Genomic DNA, 16924 nt, shown 5'->3' with positions numbered 1-16924 from the left:
AGCAATTGTTTCTGCACTGATTCCATTGCCTAGAGTTTAATTGCAGGCATAGACCAGGACAAACCCTGCTCAGCAACATTTCAGAAAGCCATGGTTCAGACTTGCAGCTTAACTGTGTACAATGGAACCAGTACTGAACCCAGTGTCAGCAACTGGTAAATGTATCTAATGGAAACCAGACCCACGAGTACTCCCAGTGATTTCAGTACTGAGGGCCAATCCTGTAAAGCGCTGCCAAGTGCTCAGCATCCTGGAGTGCCATTGAGGGAGCTCCGCATCTGGCAGCATCGGGCCCTTAAAGAGCAATCTAACCAGTTTCCACAGCTTAAAAAAATGATTGCAATATGAGGAAGATTGTACAGTTTTAATCAAATAAAAATGCCGAGACAATGCAAATTGACATTATTCACAGAAACCAAGAAAAGGGACCAGACACTGCTCTCATTTATATCGGTGTAAATCTGAAGTGCCTTCATTCTATTCAGCACAATTACTCAGGATATACACCAGGATAAATGAAAGCAGAACTTGGGCCAAGAGTAAGGTTTCAGAATGCAGTCAAGACTCATTTAACCCTGGTAATATGAGGAGCCTGTAAGGTTAGTCTTGAAGTACGCAAAGATGAATGTTAAAATGGGTATAGTGTCTCTCTGAACTGTACTAACCGCATTATTAATCAAGCAAAGCATATAAAGGCTGTTGAATGTTCACAGCAGTTTCTCTTCCCAAAATAATATTACTTAAAATGCGAAAGTTCATGTTTCCATCCTTCTAACAAAGAGGAAGCTGGAGTCAACATGTTGCCCAAATTAAAAGAAGTTCCTCATGAAGACAAACATACTTGATTTTACATTTTCACAGTTACAATTTCTCTAAGCCAGATGTGGTCAGTTGGCAGTTATGCTCTATAAAACCTTTACTAAACTGTTAATTATTGGTGAGCAACTAGTTACAACTAACCAGTTATTTTAGTAAAACCAGTTCTGCATGGCCAAAAGATAGTATGTTATCAAATTGACAAAGTTATGAAAGCTGCAACATAAGAAAAATATACCTCGTATCAAATTAATTTATAAATAAGTGTCAGAGCAGAAGTGGCAGTACCTAAATATTGCACCATTTGTCATTAGGGATTACATGCCGATTTAAGAAATTATTTGATGCAAAGTATCAAGATATGGCCTTTAGACAAGGCTTATATTTATGTAAGGCAGTAGTTTGAGTGTTGGGATTTTGTTTTGGGTTTGTTTGGGTTTTTTTGTTGTTTTTTTGGGGGGAAGGGGGGCACAAATACATATCCGTGCAAAAACCTGAAAGCTTTACCTCAGAAAACAGCTTCAGACAGGTATGCGCAAGTTTTGACTCAAAAATCAACCATTTTGGTTTTACTTACTTCCTCATAAAGATGCAGAAACATGCAGCTGTAGAGAGGAAGTGGAGGCTTTTCAAGGCCATTTTCTCACTGCATCCTTTTTTAAATTAGAAACTAAGCTGTTACAAATAATTCCAGCCCAAGAATGTGTTCCTGCATGTAAAGCCAGCTAATAATGTGAAGTACAGACAGCAACCAGACAAGCTTATTTCAAACTAGGGGCACACAATATTGTATGGTACAGATATAGTAAACTGTCTCCATTTTTAGCTACAAAACACTAGTTTGTTTCCAGTGCATAGTTAAGAATTCTTTTTCTTCTAAAAAAGCAAAGTACATATAAGTGTTTCTCACCAAAAAGTAAGTATTCTTCCAGATTTTCCACAGTTATCTGTAATTTATTGGCCAAGACTATACAGACTCCAGTGATGACCTCAGTCCATTGGTTCACAATTGCAGAATTATCTTCTCTCTTTAAAAGTAAACGTTCTGTGCTTCCATTCTAACCTATTGCCAGGCCAGGAGGGCTCCAGTAGTAAAAAGTCACAGGTTTCACATACAGCAATTAAACCCAAGTTGAAGACATAAGACATAAGATAGTGGCTGTGGGAACTCACCAGGCTATGATCGCCAGAAAATAAAGTGACAAATGTCAAATATATGCTCCTGGAGAGAGGTGTTATTTAAAAACAGTTCAAAAGGTGCAAAAATATTCTGTCACTGGAACATTCTGCAGTGTTAACATTTAAAAAAGTCTCGGGAAATGCAAAAGTTAAAGTTCTATCAGCAACATTAGCCTGGCCATTTTTCACCTGTATATTTAATGGCATATTTTTATAAAAAGTAAGTAGCAGTGTATTAAGCAACACATTTAACAAGAATAGAAAATACAAGATCTGTTCAATGTGACAAAGGCCAAAGTCTGTGCCAAGGACCAAGGCTCCTGGAGCCATGCGATTACATCAAAATCTCAGCTTTCATTAATTTTTTGTTAAAGTTTCTAGCTCTCATGGTTGCAGAAAGAAAAAGCAGCCTTGAAAACATGGCTCACCGTGCATGTTATCAAAGCAACCATATCTGCCTGAGTCTGCAGACAGCCTGAACCAATGTCTCTGAAAGGATGAACTAGCCGAGGCCTCTCAAGGAAGTAAGTGTTTACCCCAAGGCCCACTGCCCCCAGTAGAGGATTCTGTTGTGTGACAGGAGGGTTAAGAGAGCAGCAGGCCCAGCGTAACCACACCCCCAAGAACATACCCTAGCAAATCAAGGTATAAGTACAAGGTGACCCCGTCAGCTATCACCTCATCTCTCCCGGGAGGAGAAAGAATCTTAGCTGCTCCTGAGAAGCCGCCAGGAGGCCTGGTGGCCACTTGTTCTCAGTGAGGGTGGGGAGAGACAGCCTCTATGCTTGGTGTTCGTAGGGCCCTGGAGGTGACTGACTTCTCTTTCTGTCAAAACTTTAACTTGCCTGTTTCTCAATCAATTGCAATTCAGTGATTTGCCGCAAAGCTGAAGACACCTACACTTGGCCTACAGCAGCACTTCTATCATTGCTAGTGCTGGTGGAGCTCCACCAACCCTTGAACAATGCCAAGAGAATGGTGACACCAGCAAACAGCACAGCTACACCACTGGCAACAACAGTGGGGCCCCAGCTAAGGCATTTTTACCACCCGGTCAGGCTAATTTTTAGGCTGCAGTGAGAAAAAACAAAAAACAAAACAAAAACAAAACAAAACAAAACAGCTTTCCTAAAGAGCCAACCCAGTAGGCAAATATGTGCCCCAGACTACACAGGACATGTCTCTATTAAACATAGCCGTGACAACCAAATCATATTTTAATAGTTAAACAGGAAAAGGTCAGAAGATGAATGTCCAGCAGAGATAAAATACCACACCTCAAGCATATAAAGAAATATGCGGAGGTTTTGCTGACAGTTATTCAAGAAAGAGCAATGGTCTAATATGACATATACCCAGAAACTTAACACATCTATAGCAAAGCCTTACTGTGTCGCCCCTTTACGGCGCGATCACACTTCTTGGGACTTTAGGACTGTCTTACTTTCCCATTGGAAGAGAAATCTGCAGACCAATAGACTCTGAATATTTCCTGGTCTACATTTTATGTTTTTAAGAGCACGTGCACAGGTCTCCTTTACTTGAACGCAGATGACAAAACCAGCAACAAAGCTACCCCAACAGGTAATTCCACTTGCAGAAATCTCAGCCAAGAAAGCAAGCCTCTTCCTGACACTGGCCTTGTCTACACTAGACCTTATTTCCTGCTCTGAGTATGGTTGGACAATGTAACATTTCAAAACAGGGCTTTGGAGCGGAGTCCGGAGCAGCTCTGGAGCAGTGGAGCTGCAGGTTTTTGCTTGGAGCTGGAGCACAGCTCCAAAGCCCTGTTTCAAAAGCTGGTGGCCAGTCTACACTAGAGTTCTGACCAGGGTGCCAAAAGATGTGAACCAGAGGGAGAAATGCCAGATTTTTTTTTTAAATGTACATTTTCCTTAAAATATGTGAATATATTTCCACAACTTCTGTGGATGTTGTGTGGCTAGAACTAGCTCGGACAAAGGAAACAATAGCTGCTGTGGTGCGTGTGTTGGGTTAATTATTTCAATTTTATTTATCTATCTATCACAAGAATGAGTGGCATATACTTGCTGATGGGTAAATTATTCCTGTTCCAAAGTTACCTTAGTTTATAATGACAACATTTTTAAAATCTCAAGCTGTTTTTCAATTCATCCATTATAAAGCCAAAAGGGACCATTTTGATGATTTACTCTGACCTGTGTAACATAGGCCAAAGGACTTCCCTGAAAGAATTCTTTCAACTAGAACAGTGTTTCCCAAACTTGGGACATCGCTTTTTAGGGAAAGCCCTTGGTGGGAGCCAGGATCAGCCGGACCTGCAGACACGGCAGGTAAACAAACCGGCCGGCCCTTCAGGGGCTTTCCCTAAACAAGCAGTGTCCCAAGTTTGGGAAACACTGAACTAGAACATATCCTGATTTTGAAAAATTCTTTTAAACTTGCATATTTTATACAATAGGTTTAGTGAGATCCTCTCTTAGCTAGTTCCAACTCCTTCTGAGACAGGACATGCAAAAAAAATCATTTTTGCCACTTTAATTACTATCACATGCTTGATTAGTCACCAAATTTATTATTTTCTGCAACCTAAACAAACCGATTTCTCATCTTTATTCCCACCCCTTCAAATGCCCCATCTAATTAGAACACCTACTTCAGGGAATGGAAGTACACATATGGGTGCCCAGCACTATGGAGATGCACATGCAGTTTCCCAGGAGGAGCGGGGAAGTTTAGCTGTTAAACCAAGCGTTGGCATCACTTATGAATGGTTAGAGCAATATGAGCAGCAGCAGTCTATCTTCCCACTCACAGAGGGAGTGCAGCATTCACTGGTGCCTTGAGGGATGGCTAGAATTCTATTACTGTGCAGGGCAGAGGGACTGCAACATGACTCAGGATAAGATAGGAGGCAAAACACTTGGTAGTCTACTAAGGCCATTAAAAGCCAGTCACTGCAAAAAGATGAGTCCCACAACCCTTCAAGTCACACCTACTCTGGCCATAGTCGAGGAGGTCAGAGGAAATCTGCAGCACATTGAGACACTTGAGGTTAAGTTTACCTGAAGAAAATCAGTCACTGAAAAAAGTACCAAATCACATAAAGGAATACTATCAACTCGCAAGCTGGTCAGTGTTTTTAAAAATAAGTTTGAGAACCTTCAGGCACTTATCCTCGCTGTGAGACCACCTGCCAATTTCTGTGATTTCAGCATCATGTGTCCATTTTAAAATAAAAGCTTTCTCTCCTTCCCCCATTGATGCATGCAAGACCCACATACTTCAGAGTAAACTGAAGAGAAGAGAAAATTAAACTGTCTGCAAAGTGCTGCCAAACACATGAAGTGAACATACTAAAAGGCTGCCTAGAGAAGCAGTCTCACTTTCTTTAAGGGTATGTCTACACTACGGGATAATTCCGATTTTACATAAACCAGTTTTATAAAACAGATTGTATAAAGTAGAGTGCACGCAGCCACACTAAGCACATTAGTTCAGCGGTGTGCGTCCATGGTCCGAGGCTAGCGTCGATTTCCGAAGCGTTGCACTGTGGGTAGCTATTCCGTAGCTATCCCATAGTTCCCGCAGTCTCCCCCGCCCCTTAGAATTCTGGGTTGAGAGCCCAGTAGCTGATGGGGCAAAAATCATTGTCGCGGGTGGTTCTGGGTAAATGTCGTCAGTCATTCCTTCCTCTGGGAAAGCAACGGTAGACAATCATTTCGCACCCTTTTTCCCTTGATTGTCCTGGCAGATGCCATAGCATGGCAACCATGGAGCCCATTCAGCTTTTTTTCTTTTATAGTCACCGTATGTGTACTTGATGCCGCGGACAGAGGCGATACTCCAGCACTACACAGCAGCATTCATTTGCTTTTGCATGATAGCAGAGATGGTTACCAGTCGTTCTGTACCGTCTGCTGCCAGGGTAATTTGGCAATGAGATGACGGTTATCTGTCCTTCTGTGCTGTCTGCTGCTATCATGGGTGCCCCTGGCTGAGGTCCGCCGGGGGCGCAAAAGCAAAACTGGGGATGACTCCCCGAGTCAATCCCTCCTTTATGGTTTCTAAAAATAGAGTCAGTCCTGCCTAGAATTTGGGGCAAGTGTACTAGAGAAGCAGTGTATCAGAGAGTACAGCTGCTCCGTGTCAGATCCCGCAGAAATGATGAGCTGCATGCCATTCATGGGAGGTGCCCCTGCAACAACCCCACCCATTGCTTCCCTCCTCCCCCAACCTTCCTGGGCTACCGTGGCACTGTCCCCCCGATTTGTGTCACGAAGTTATAAAGAATACAGGAATAAGAAACAGTGACTTGTTAGTGAGATAAAATGAAGGGGAGGCAGCCTCCTGGTGCTATGACAGTCCAGGCAGGACATTAAGCGGTGCGGAGGAGAGGAGCCCAGCATCCCGCTGCTGCGATAGTCCAGGCAGTACAGAGTCTTTTCTTTACACAGGAAAGGGAGGGGGCTGATGGAGCTCAGCCCCCAGTTGCTATGATGAGGACAGTTACCAGCCATTCTGTCCCATCTACTGGGAATGACCAGGAATCATTCCTATTTTTACCCAGGTGCCCCCAGCCGACCTCACCTGAGGCAAGCCAGGAGCACTCACGGGCTGATAGTGACGAGGGATATCAGTCATACTGTACCATCTACCACCAGGGAGGGGAGAGGAGTGGATACTGCTCTTCACTGCTGCAGCATCGCGTCTACCAGCAGCATTCAGTAGACATAGGGGGACACTGAAAAAAGTCAAGAAACGATTTCTTTCCCTTTTCTTTCATGTGAGGGGGGGAGGGAGTAAATTGACGAGCTATTCCCTGAACCACGCCGGACAATGTGTTTGATCCTACAGGCATTGGGAGCTCAGCCAAGAATGCAAATACTTTTCAGAGACTGCTGGGGACTGTGGGATAGCTGGAGTCCTCAGTACCCCCTCCCTCCCTCCATGAGCGTCCGTTTGAGTCTCTGGCTTCCCGTTACGCTTGTCACGCAGCACTGTGTAGCCTGTAGATTTGTTTTTCCAAACACTTTGGCTTTTCGTCTTCTGAAACGGAGCTCTGATAGAACAGATTTGTTTCCCTATACAGCGATCAGATTCAGTATCCCCCGTACAGTCCATGCTGGAGCTCTTTTTGGATTTGGGACTGCATTGCCACCCATGCTGATCAGAACTCCATGCTGGGCAAACAGGAAATGAAAATCAAAATTTTGCGGGGCTTTTCCTGTTTACCTGGCCACTGCATCCGAGCTGAGATTGCTGTCCAGAGCAGTCACAGTGGTGCACTGTGGGATACTGCCCAGAGGCCAATACCGTCGATTTGCGGCCACACTAAAATCAGTATTACCATATTGGATTAGGGTTAGCACTACTCTTCTCATCGGGGAGGAGTACAGAAACCGATATAAAGAGCCCTTTATATCGATATAAAGGGCCTCGTAGTGTGGACGGGTACAACGTTAAATCGGTTTAACGCTGCTAAAATCGGTTTAAACGCATAGTGTAGACCAGGCCTAAGTTCAAGTCACCTTTTGCATTACTTTCAGCTATAGTAGGTAAATGTTTTCAGAGAGAATGATGATTTCGAAGTGGATGGCAGCCCTGTAAACACATACACAGGCTCCATTACTTTTAAAAGATACCATTGAAAACATGCATGTGGTAAGCGTGTAATTTAGAAATATTTCTGTTGTCTTGTTCACACAGGACTTGAGCTCATGGGAAAGACTCCTTTTGGCTCCTTGGAGTCAACAAGGACTTAGGCCTGCTCCTGGTTCCTCATAAGTCAACCACAAAACTCCCATTCATCTCAGTGGTGGAGGACTGGAGCACTAGGTACTATGGCCCTTTAGAAAGAGGCAGCTGGGCAGCCCTTTTATGCAAATTTTAAAGTAATTAGTCTTAGTTTAAAAGGATGTTGAGAATATTTTTAAATCAAAGAGGGAGTGGTGCATTCAGCACAAACTCCTGTTGCTGAAACCAACAATTAGGCACAGAAGGGCTTACGTCAACATCTGAAGAACACCCACAAACAAGATGTTTTTTAAGCACTTCTCCCCCACCCCCCACTCCCACCACACCCCCGAGTGGGTTAACAGAAGCAGGAGTTTTTGGATTGGCCCTTACATTCAGAAATAGCATGGAAAGGTAACACTTTCTTAAGCACTGCTAACACAAACCGTCAGCAGGCAAAAAACTGACATCCCAAATCAAACACAGTAAGCTAAATGCATCCTCTAACTTAACAGGAAGAAACTTTACCAACTACAGACCCTTTCTGCATTGTTATTACTAGTGCTCTGCAAAGGCTAGGCTGGTAGTACAGAAATGAGATGGAGGAGGTACCAAGATTTAGTTTCTGACAAAATGATTTTCCACAAGCTGTGTAAATTTTCTTGAGTTAAAGACATACTCTAAAGGATTTCATGTGCTCAGTGGAGCACTCCTAGTAACAATCACCTATGTTCCAGGAGCCTCGGTGAAGATTTACATCCCACTGAACTGCACTTTGGGAGATGGGTCTGGAAGAGATCTCTGATCTTTGGCTACTCAGAGCAGCAAAGAACATAGAATCATCAGACAGTCATAGAATATCAGGGTTGGAAGGGATCTCAGGAGGTCATCTAGTCCAACCTCAACTAAACCATCCCAGCCAGGGCTTTGTCAAGCCTGACCTTAAAATCTTCTAAGGATGGAGATTCCACCTTCTCCCTAGGTAACCCATTCCAGTGCTTCACCACCTTCCTAGTGAAATCGTTTTTTCTAATTTCCAACCTAGACCTCCCCCACTGCAACTTGAGAACAATGCTCCTTGTTCTGTCATCTCCCATCATTGAGAACAGCCGAGCTCCATTCTCTTTGGAACCCCCCTTCAGGTAGGTGATGCTCAGGCTCAGGCAGATAAAACTGCACCTTTAGGAAACAACAGCATAGTCCAAACAGCCTAGTTAAAGAGCAGCTCACAGGAGAGAGCCAGCTCATGAATGTATTCCTTTTCTGATGGTTATGGCACAAGGGAGAAAATGCTATCTCAAAAACCCAGAGGAAGTGGAAAAATCAAAATACACTAATACCATGCGTATGATAGGACATCCTCAGGTCTTTACATCTTGGAAGTACTGAGCCCCCTTTTTCTTTCCCTTCACCCCACCACACACATGCCCTGATTTGAGTTTGGTGAACAGAGCCCATGTTTGAGCGTCTAGGACAACCCAATTGTCAAAACATTAGTTTTTCATTCATGACCAACTCTAATTCATATGCATATGCTCTTATTACATACAGACACACCCACATTGAATATAAAATAATAAACTAAATAGTCAGACCTTAAAGTGCATGGGGAGAAAAAAGATAATAAATAGCAATGTCACTTTGTACTGAAATATCACTTTTCATCTGTAGGTCTAAAAGCACTTAAACTTACCATGCCAGTTGTAATTGGCACACACCATAGCAGATGCAAGAAACTGTATATATGACAAGTGGATTATCTGGAACGGATGTGGAAGACTTTAAGTAGCACTGTCACTCAATACTGCTGCATACAAAGGTGTCAGCAAAGTTGAAACCTTAAGTGTCTAATCACAATTTAGGGTTTGTTCATTTTTTTAATCTTACTACTTCAAACATTCATATACAATTTTTGAAAGAGGGGAGCCAGGAACAGAAGGAAGATAGATAGATACACTTCCACAAGTAAATGAGGGTTGAAAATACTTCCTTCAGTTAAATGATTAAAAAGCTACCATGCAGTCCATCTGATTAGCTAGCAATTGCCATAACTCAGAAATGAGCTCATGTAACTTGCTTCAACAGAAACAAATAGGACAGGAAACTGTGACCTTTGGCACACCGCCCATCGGGGAAGCTGTTGACGGATGAGACGGTTCATTTACCTGCAGCATCCGCAGGTTCAGCCGATCGCAGCTCCCACTGGCTGCGGTTCGCCGTTCCAGGCCAATGGAGGCTGTGGGAAGCGGCACGGGCCAGGCCACCTCTTGCCACAGCCCCCATTAGCCTGGAACAGCGAACCACAGTCAGTGGGAGTTGCGATCAGCCAAACCTGCAGACTCCGCAGGTAAACAGACTGGCCAGCCCGCCAGCAGCTTCCCCTGATGAGCGGTATGCCAAAGGTTGCCGATTCCTGTGATAGGATATAGTCTTAAACTAAGCTCTTTTACCTAGGAAATATCTGAATACAACCAGGATAGCTTATAAAAGTATACCTACTTTATTGTTCCACCACCACAATATCCTAGCACTTCTCAAGTGTCTTAAAATAGAAAGAATAACAATCTCTTCTTTTTTTCTGACCCTGTATGAAAAATAGATTAATTAGCTTATGATTATCTTTATTTGTCTGGTTGCCTGTGTGTGTGAGAGAGGATAAAAGCAAGTGACCTAAGTCACAGAAATAAGATTTATCTTTACTCCTCATACCAGCATGTGGCTTCTTTTGTCTCTTGCTACTAAGTATCATCAAACTTTTACAGAGCTGGAGGTAGACTGCCTTGTTGGAACCTATTGGTCCACAGTTTCATTGTTCTAGTGGAAGGCAGTTGTTAAGGGAAGTTACACTTATGGAGGGAGAAGAGCTCTCTCAGGCAGACAGAACTAATCCCATGAAGAACCTGATCCAGATTTTATATGCAGCGCAGAGAGCCGGGTGATGTGATTGTAGTGACCTGTGTTGCTAAACAGACAAGCTGTTGCATTTTGTACCCGTTGCAGCTGCTACAGGGTGTGGGGCTTCATTACTAAATATAACAAAAGTTGTCATAATCAATACTGGAGATCACAAATACAGGAGTCACGGTGCCACTTGCGTGTCTGAGCGGACGGTATGCAGTCTTCCAGCTAGCCACAGATGAAAGCTGGTGTGTTTTGCTGCAATGGCTGTCTGGACACCCAGAGCAACGTAGCCTGTGGACCAAGTAAATCTGAAGATATATACTGTAGGCAGTGGAGGATATTATAAAGATCTAAGTGCTTCAAAGTGCATCATTCTTCCTACCAACATCACCTCAGTCTTACTAGGGTTCAGCTTTAGCCAGCTGCTCTTCACTCAGGTACTGATTTCAGGTAGGCATGGAAAAAGCTGTGAGACAGTGATGTAAAGGAGTATGTAACACCTGGCATCCTCTGCACGCTACTGGCGCTTCAGCCCATGTCGTCATGCAAGGCCTCCCACTGGTTTTGTTATAGATACTGAATAACATGGGGAAGAGGATGAGCCTTGGTGGAAATCTAAAGACAAGGCCTTTAGAAATGAAGAACTAGTGACCCAGAAAGTTATGAGCCAATCTCAAAAAAAGCCCTAAGCCATTTTGAAACTCTTCTGTTAACTCTTGCATCCTTGTACAAGTGAGACAGGAATATTTGGTGAGCAACCGTACCAGATGTCACAGAGAGGTCCAGCAGAAGAGTACGGATATGTCTATGGACAGGAGAAGGAGGACATCCCCCAGAATAAAAGGCATTGCCATACCATGCCCTGAAGCCAGACTGGGAGTGACCCATGACACTGGCAAGCAGAGAGTATTTAGCGTGCGCTGCCACGCAAAGGCATACTGCAAAGTCACCACGCCAGTTCCGATAAAGCAATCTACCAGGTCTGGAGAATGTTAGAGGTGGGGGAAGGGAAGAGGAGAAATAACTAATCTTTAAAAAGTCTAGACTGTCCTCCGCCCCCTCAGCGTCCTTTATTGCAATACAGACTTCACAAGATGCAATCCACTTGGCTCAAACCACATTTTTGCACTCTGCTACCAGTGATGAAGTCAGATCCTTGTTGAGAAGGTTTAGCAATGGTTTTAAAACCTTTAGGGCTTTAATTCTAAGGACCTCATGAAACACTATTTCAGACTTAGACGTAAAGCACTGAAATGCTACACTTCCTTTACCAGCTGTAGTGCAAATAACTTTAATATTATGCTGCAGCCAAGACTTTAAATTTATGGATCTCACCTGAATCTTCTGATTTATGAGACTTGTTCTATGCGCTACAGGGCAGAATGAAGTCTCATGGTGTGAAACATTTTCTTCGTTTGCTATAAGCACCACATCCGAAGACATGAGTGTATCAAGGGACATGCCAGGAGACAGAACTATAAACATGGTCTTTGGTTAAATTATGGAAATGCATTTAGACTACTATAATTCATACAGTTGCCTTTCAATGTTTATTTTATTTTAAGAGTAGCTCATTTTTTCCTTTAAAAATTTGGTGTTAATTGTAACGCAAATGCCAGGTAGAGGATTTTGTAGTGGAAGGCTTCTTTGGAAATGCATAAATAAAATGAGAGAGAGTGTGTTAGGGGAAAGGGCCTGTAACTGCTGATGATCATATTAAAAGTAACAGGAAAGTTTTGCACTTGAAGGACACCCACACTGCAGATTATAGGCAGACCAAGTTAAACTAAAAATAGCTGATTAAGAGAAGCAAATGTGTAACAGATGGTACAATATGTTGATAAATTAGGCTGTGGGAACCACAATATCACTTTACTAAATATTTTAAAATGCTTTTGACTATCAGTGGTAAGAAGTGGTTTAATACAAATTATAGCTGCTCTATTATTAAATTTAACATTTTAACATAAGGTGAGAGTTGAATGTTGCCGTTTTCTGATAACTTGCAAACAGTTATGGCAACAAAACCAAAAATGCACTCTTTAAACATGAAGGCCTAGTAGAGAAATAAATTACTATGTATCATGGTAATAAATAGCACTGAATTCCCAAAAGAAGGTTAATACACTTTGGAGACCTTACACAAATTGCCAACGTCCATTTTTATCCTACCCCTCGACTTTGAGAATTGTAAAACTGCAAGTTTGACTTGGAAGCTGGACGGTATATCAACTCTAACTCATCAATGGGTAAAATTTTCAAAAGCGAATGAATGTCAAACAGAATACTAGGTTTACTTAAGTTACATAGATAGGCTCCAATTCTGCAAGCTGCTCTCCACAGAAGAAACACAGGCAGAATATCATTGTCTTCAATGGGGATACATATGGGCACCCACTTGGAGTCCATTACAAGATTGTGGCTCTAAAATCTGTTCCTGCACAGCGGTTGACTTCAATGAGAGTTTCAGGTGCCCAACAAGGAATGTAAAAACGGGTCTATCACTGGTTAAACAAACAACCTAAATGATTTTAAAAATCATTTATGTTTTCTATGTGAAACAATCTTTTAAAAGAAACCTACATGAGGAGTTGTATAGTTAAATACCTTAGTTTAAAAAGCAACTAGGAATCTGACAGTGTTTGAACAGCCAAACAACCACCATGCATGCAGTTGCAAAGGGTTAATGTTCATAGGAAGGAAGAGGCAAATTAAAACATCAGCTTAAGCAACTCACTAATTAATTAATTAATTCCAACTCTGGACTGATGAGCAAATGCAACCAGTTAATTAAAGTAAATGTTCTGTCTAATATTTCTAATCTGCCTCTTGTCGCTAAGTGACACTGAAACACACTGAAATCTACCTTGAGCCACCATACTTCACTGATTTAAATAAAAACAGGTCAGGGCTGCGCCGGAATGAAACGCCAAACCAATAAACACCAGAATGATGCAAAATAACTGTGCTATTCCAGATGGTTGTTTCAGTGGCAAATCCTCTAATCAATTCATTGTGAAGACGCCAACAAATCGCGCCTTTCTTTCCGGCGTTTTGACATTTGCCTGTTTTCCCCACACAATGCAAAACTTGACTGACTAGTAACGCGGTACATTATTAGCCTCAGGCAAAATAGCCTTATTAGCCCTCCTCCCTGTTCTCTGTGTGCGTCTCCCAGCGAAGAAACACACACACACACACACACCCCCGAATGGCGATCGTTGCAAGGCGCAGTATGTGGGAGCGAAGAGCTGCCAGAGTGCGGGGAGGGTTTTTGTGCTTAACAGACAGACGGGATATGCGCAGGCGACGCATTGCAAGACACCGCTTCACTTTGCTGAGCTGCACAACAACAAACCCATCAGAGCTGGAGCTGCCATAGCCACTGCCTGCTCCCCCTCCTCCTCCTCCTCCTCCTCTCCTCGCCAGCAGCGGCGGCGGCGGCGGCTCCCTTCCGCGCGGGGGGTTTCCTAGCCTCCTGCAAGGCTGCCTGGGCTCTTTGCTGTCTCCTACCTGGTCGGTGAGTTTGAGGACTGCCATTCTCCCTCGGCTCTGCTCAGGCACATGCAGCTCCGCTCTCGGGAGATGTCAGCCAGCTTCCAGAGTTGCGGGCGAGGGGGGGAGGAGAGCTCAACGCAGCGGTGCCTGGGAGACCTGAAATTGACAATCCAGCTGCTCGCTGGGTCAGGAGGAGCAGAGGAGTCTGCCGCTAACCGAGCCTGCCTGATACAGGAAGTACTGACTGCACAAGCCCAGCTGCCACTGACATCACCCCGTGCACAACACACGCACAGAGCAGCTCTGGGCAAGGACAAGGCTGCCTCCTACTGCTCGCATCTCCCCCAGAGCATCCCTCTCCTCCTCCCCCCCCCCCCCACCCCAGACAGACATGGGCTGCTTCCCGCTGCTGTTCACATCGGGGCTACACTCACCCTGCTGCACCTCCGCTCGCCAATATTTTCTTTGTTCCTGTCACAGCCTTGCCCAAATCTGTGTTCCCTTCCCTTCCTGCCTCTTTCTCCGGCATGTTTCACTTATTACAGTGAGCACCCCCTGGCATGCCTGACTGCCAGCTCAGCTCTCACTGAGCTTCCTGTCTGTACAGGTTAAGGTGGCACTTATCACCTTGCTGTATAGGCACAAAACACTGTGAAGCTGTGGTCTGCCAAACTCCAGCCTTTAGACCAGTCATACACGTTGTCCTAGGGGTCTAGAAGGCACCAGACTGGAGAAAGAACTGACCGAGGTATGGTGGGAATGAAGGGAGGAGATGGCCAGGAGCTGAGTTTTCTCCTTAAACCAGTCTTTTGAATTAAAGGATGGGAGAAATTTTATTATTTAATGAGTATACTCAGGGAGTTTGGCCCTGCCCTGAGAGTTTGCAATCTAAGGCCCCGAATCTGCAAACCACTAAGGTAGAGGAGTAACTTCATGCACATTATTTGTGACCCCTTGTTGCACATTTGCAGGATCAGAGCCTGAGATTTCATAAAGAACAGGGAGTACTTGTGGCACCTTAGAGACAAATTACAAACCAAACCAACAAATTTATTTGGGCATTTATTTATTTAGTCTCTAAGGTGCCACAAGTACTCCTTGTTGTTTTTGCTGATACAGACTAACACAGCTGCTACTCTGAGATTTCATAGTCTGCCTCCAATGGGACTCCAAGCAGGTGTAAAGGTTAGTTCACACAGAACAGATTGCAGACAGGACAGGCTAATAGTACACAAATACATAATACAGACAACAGAAGGGAGAACCTAGCCTGGGACTTGGGAAAAATAAGTTATATTCCTAACAATCAGTTCTGGCACAGGCTTCCTTGGGATAATCACTTAGCTTGTGAGAGTTTAATTTAACCTGAAGTGGTAGTTACCTCTGCCCTTTCCCCTTTTATGAATGGAGCCTGAACCTCAGAATATGCAGTAGAAGTGCCTCCATAGGTTTGCCATAGAGCCATTGCTTCCCCCTGCTGCACCATCCTCCCTCAGTTGCTTCTCCCTTCGCTTCCTTCCCTCCCTCCCTTGGACCAGTTTCTACATTCAGATAATTCTGTATAAGATAGAGGTAGTATTTCTTTTTAAACAAATGAGCCAATGTTTTATTGGTGTAAATTTCTTTTTTTAAAATAATCCTTCATTAACAAGCCATCCTCATAATGACTACAGTGTTCTACAATGACCTTAAAACATTGCAGGTAACCCAACTGCAAGCTATAACATTTTGGCCCTTTGCTACAGCATGCTATAGGTTTTACAGGGTTTTTTTTCTTCAAAAATCATAATCATAATAAGAGCAGTACTTGCAACAGAAGAAAACCAGCCTGATGAGGAAAAAAGTGTTAGTTTCAGACTTCCAAGGGATTACTATAAATGGTGATTTAAAGTTAACAAGCAAATTATGAAAAATATTTTGACACTATGCATCTTCTTAAGAGTTTTTCCAAAAATTAAAAATCAATATAAATTGATTAAAAACAAAAAAAACACAACCCTGTAACTGTTAGGAATTTGTGAGTTCTGCTAGGCAATTTTTCTTGAACATTTAATTCTCTTATGGTCTTTGTCATGCCAGAATACCTAAAGAGTGAGCTTGCATTAGCAGTTTTGTTGTGTGTCAAAACACATGTTAAGAAGGGCCACTGGCAAGACTGCAGTGCTGTCCAATGTAGAGCTGGGCCCTTTCTGTATCTTGCTGATTCTAACTAGACCTACTACTTTGACAGCTAATTCACAAACTTTGTTGAAATATCCACTTATCACACAGTGGTCAAAAAGTAAGCATGCCAAAGAAACTTCTAGCTGAGAGCAAGCAGAAAAACTTAGCCTTTATTTTAAGTGAGGATCTGTCACTGTTTCCATTAAAAACTCCTATTCTCAGGTACTTAGAACTTCACCATATTTGCTCTAAGGTGAAACTTGGTAGATACATAAGGAGCTTGGGTTTTGGAGCTATTGAGCACACTGCTCCTTCTTGGCCAGATCCCCAGCTAGTATAATTCAGCATAGCTCTCTTGAAGTCAATGGAACTTTGCTGCCAATCAATCAGTTTGAATGGAATTTGCCGATTCATGCCAGCTGAAGTTCATTCAGCTGAAGTTGGGGATGCTCAGCCCTTTGAAAATCAGGACAGTTTCTCTGCCGATAAGTGATTTCTTTGGCTTTACAAAATGCTTAAATAAGATTTTCTGAAATTTTCTGGCCAACCATAATACCACCCCTCCCTAGCTACTTTTCAACCCTATGTCCTGTGGTACAAATCGCAACCTGAGTAGGGGCTTTCAAGGTTGAAAGCACCCAAACAGCTA

The 16924-nt window shown here is 43.2% G+C and overlaps 1 protein-coding gene across 10 annotated transcripts in view; it reads right to left on the bottom strand.

The window, feature by feature from the left end:
• ANKRD44 (ankyrin repeat domain 44) overlaps positions 1–14362 on the bottom strand; it is a 225996-nt gene extending 211634 nt beyond the window's left edge. For all 10 annotated transcript variants that reach the window (XM_050969482.1, XM_050969491.1, XM_050969485.1 and 7 more), the window contains exon 1: positions 14128–14362. In XM_050969482.1, the coding sequence (XP_050825439.1) occupies positions 14128–14154 (27 nt within the window). In that variant the 5' untranslated portion in view covers positions 14155–14362. The remainder of the gene's footprint in view (positions 1–14127) is intronic.
• Positions 14363–16924: the final 2562 nt, after the last annotated feature.

Source organism: Gopherus flavomarginatus, chromosome 10, assembly GCF_025201925.1.
Source record: "Gopherus flavomarginatus isolate rGopFla2 chromosome 10, rGopFla2.mat.asm, whole genome shotgun sequence".
NCBI classification, from domain to species: domain Eukaryota; kingdom Metazoa; phylum Chordata; order Testudines; family Testudinidae; genus Gopherus; species Gopherus flavomarginatus.
This window is presented reverse-complemented; position numbering and strand designations above follow the sequence as displayed.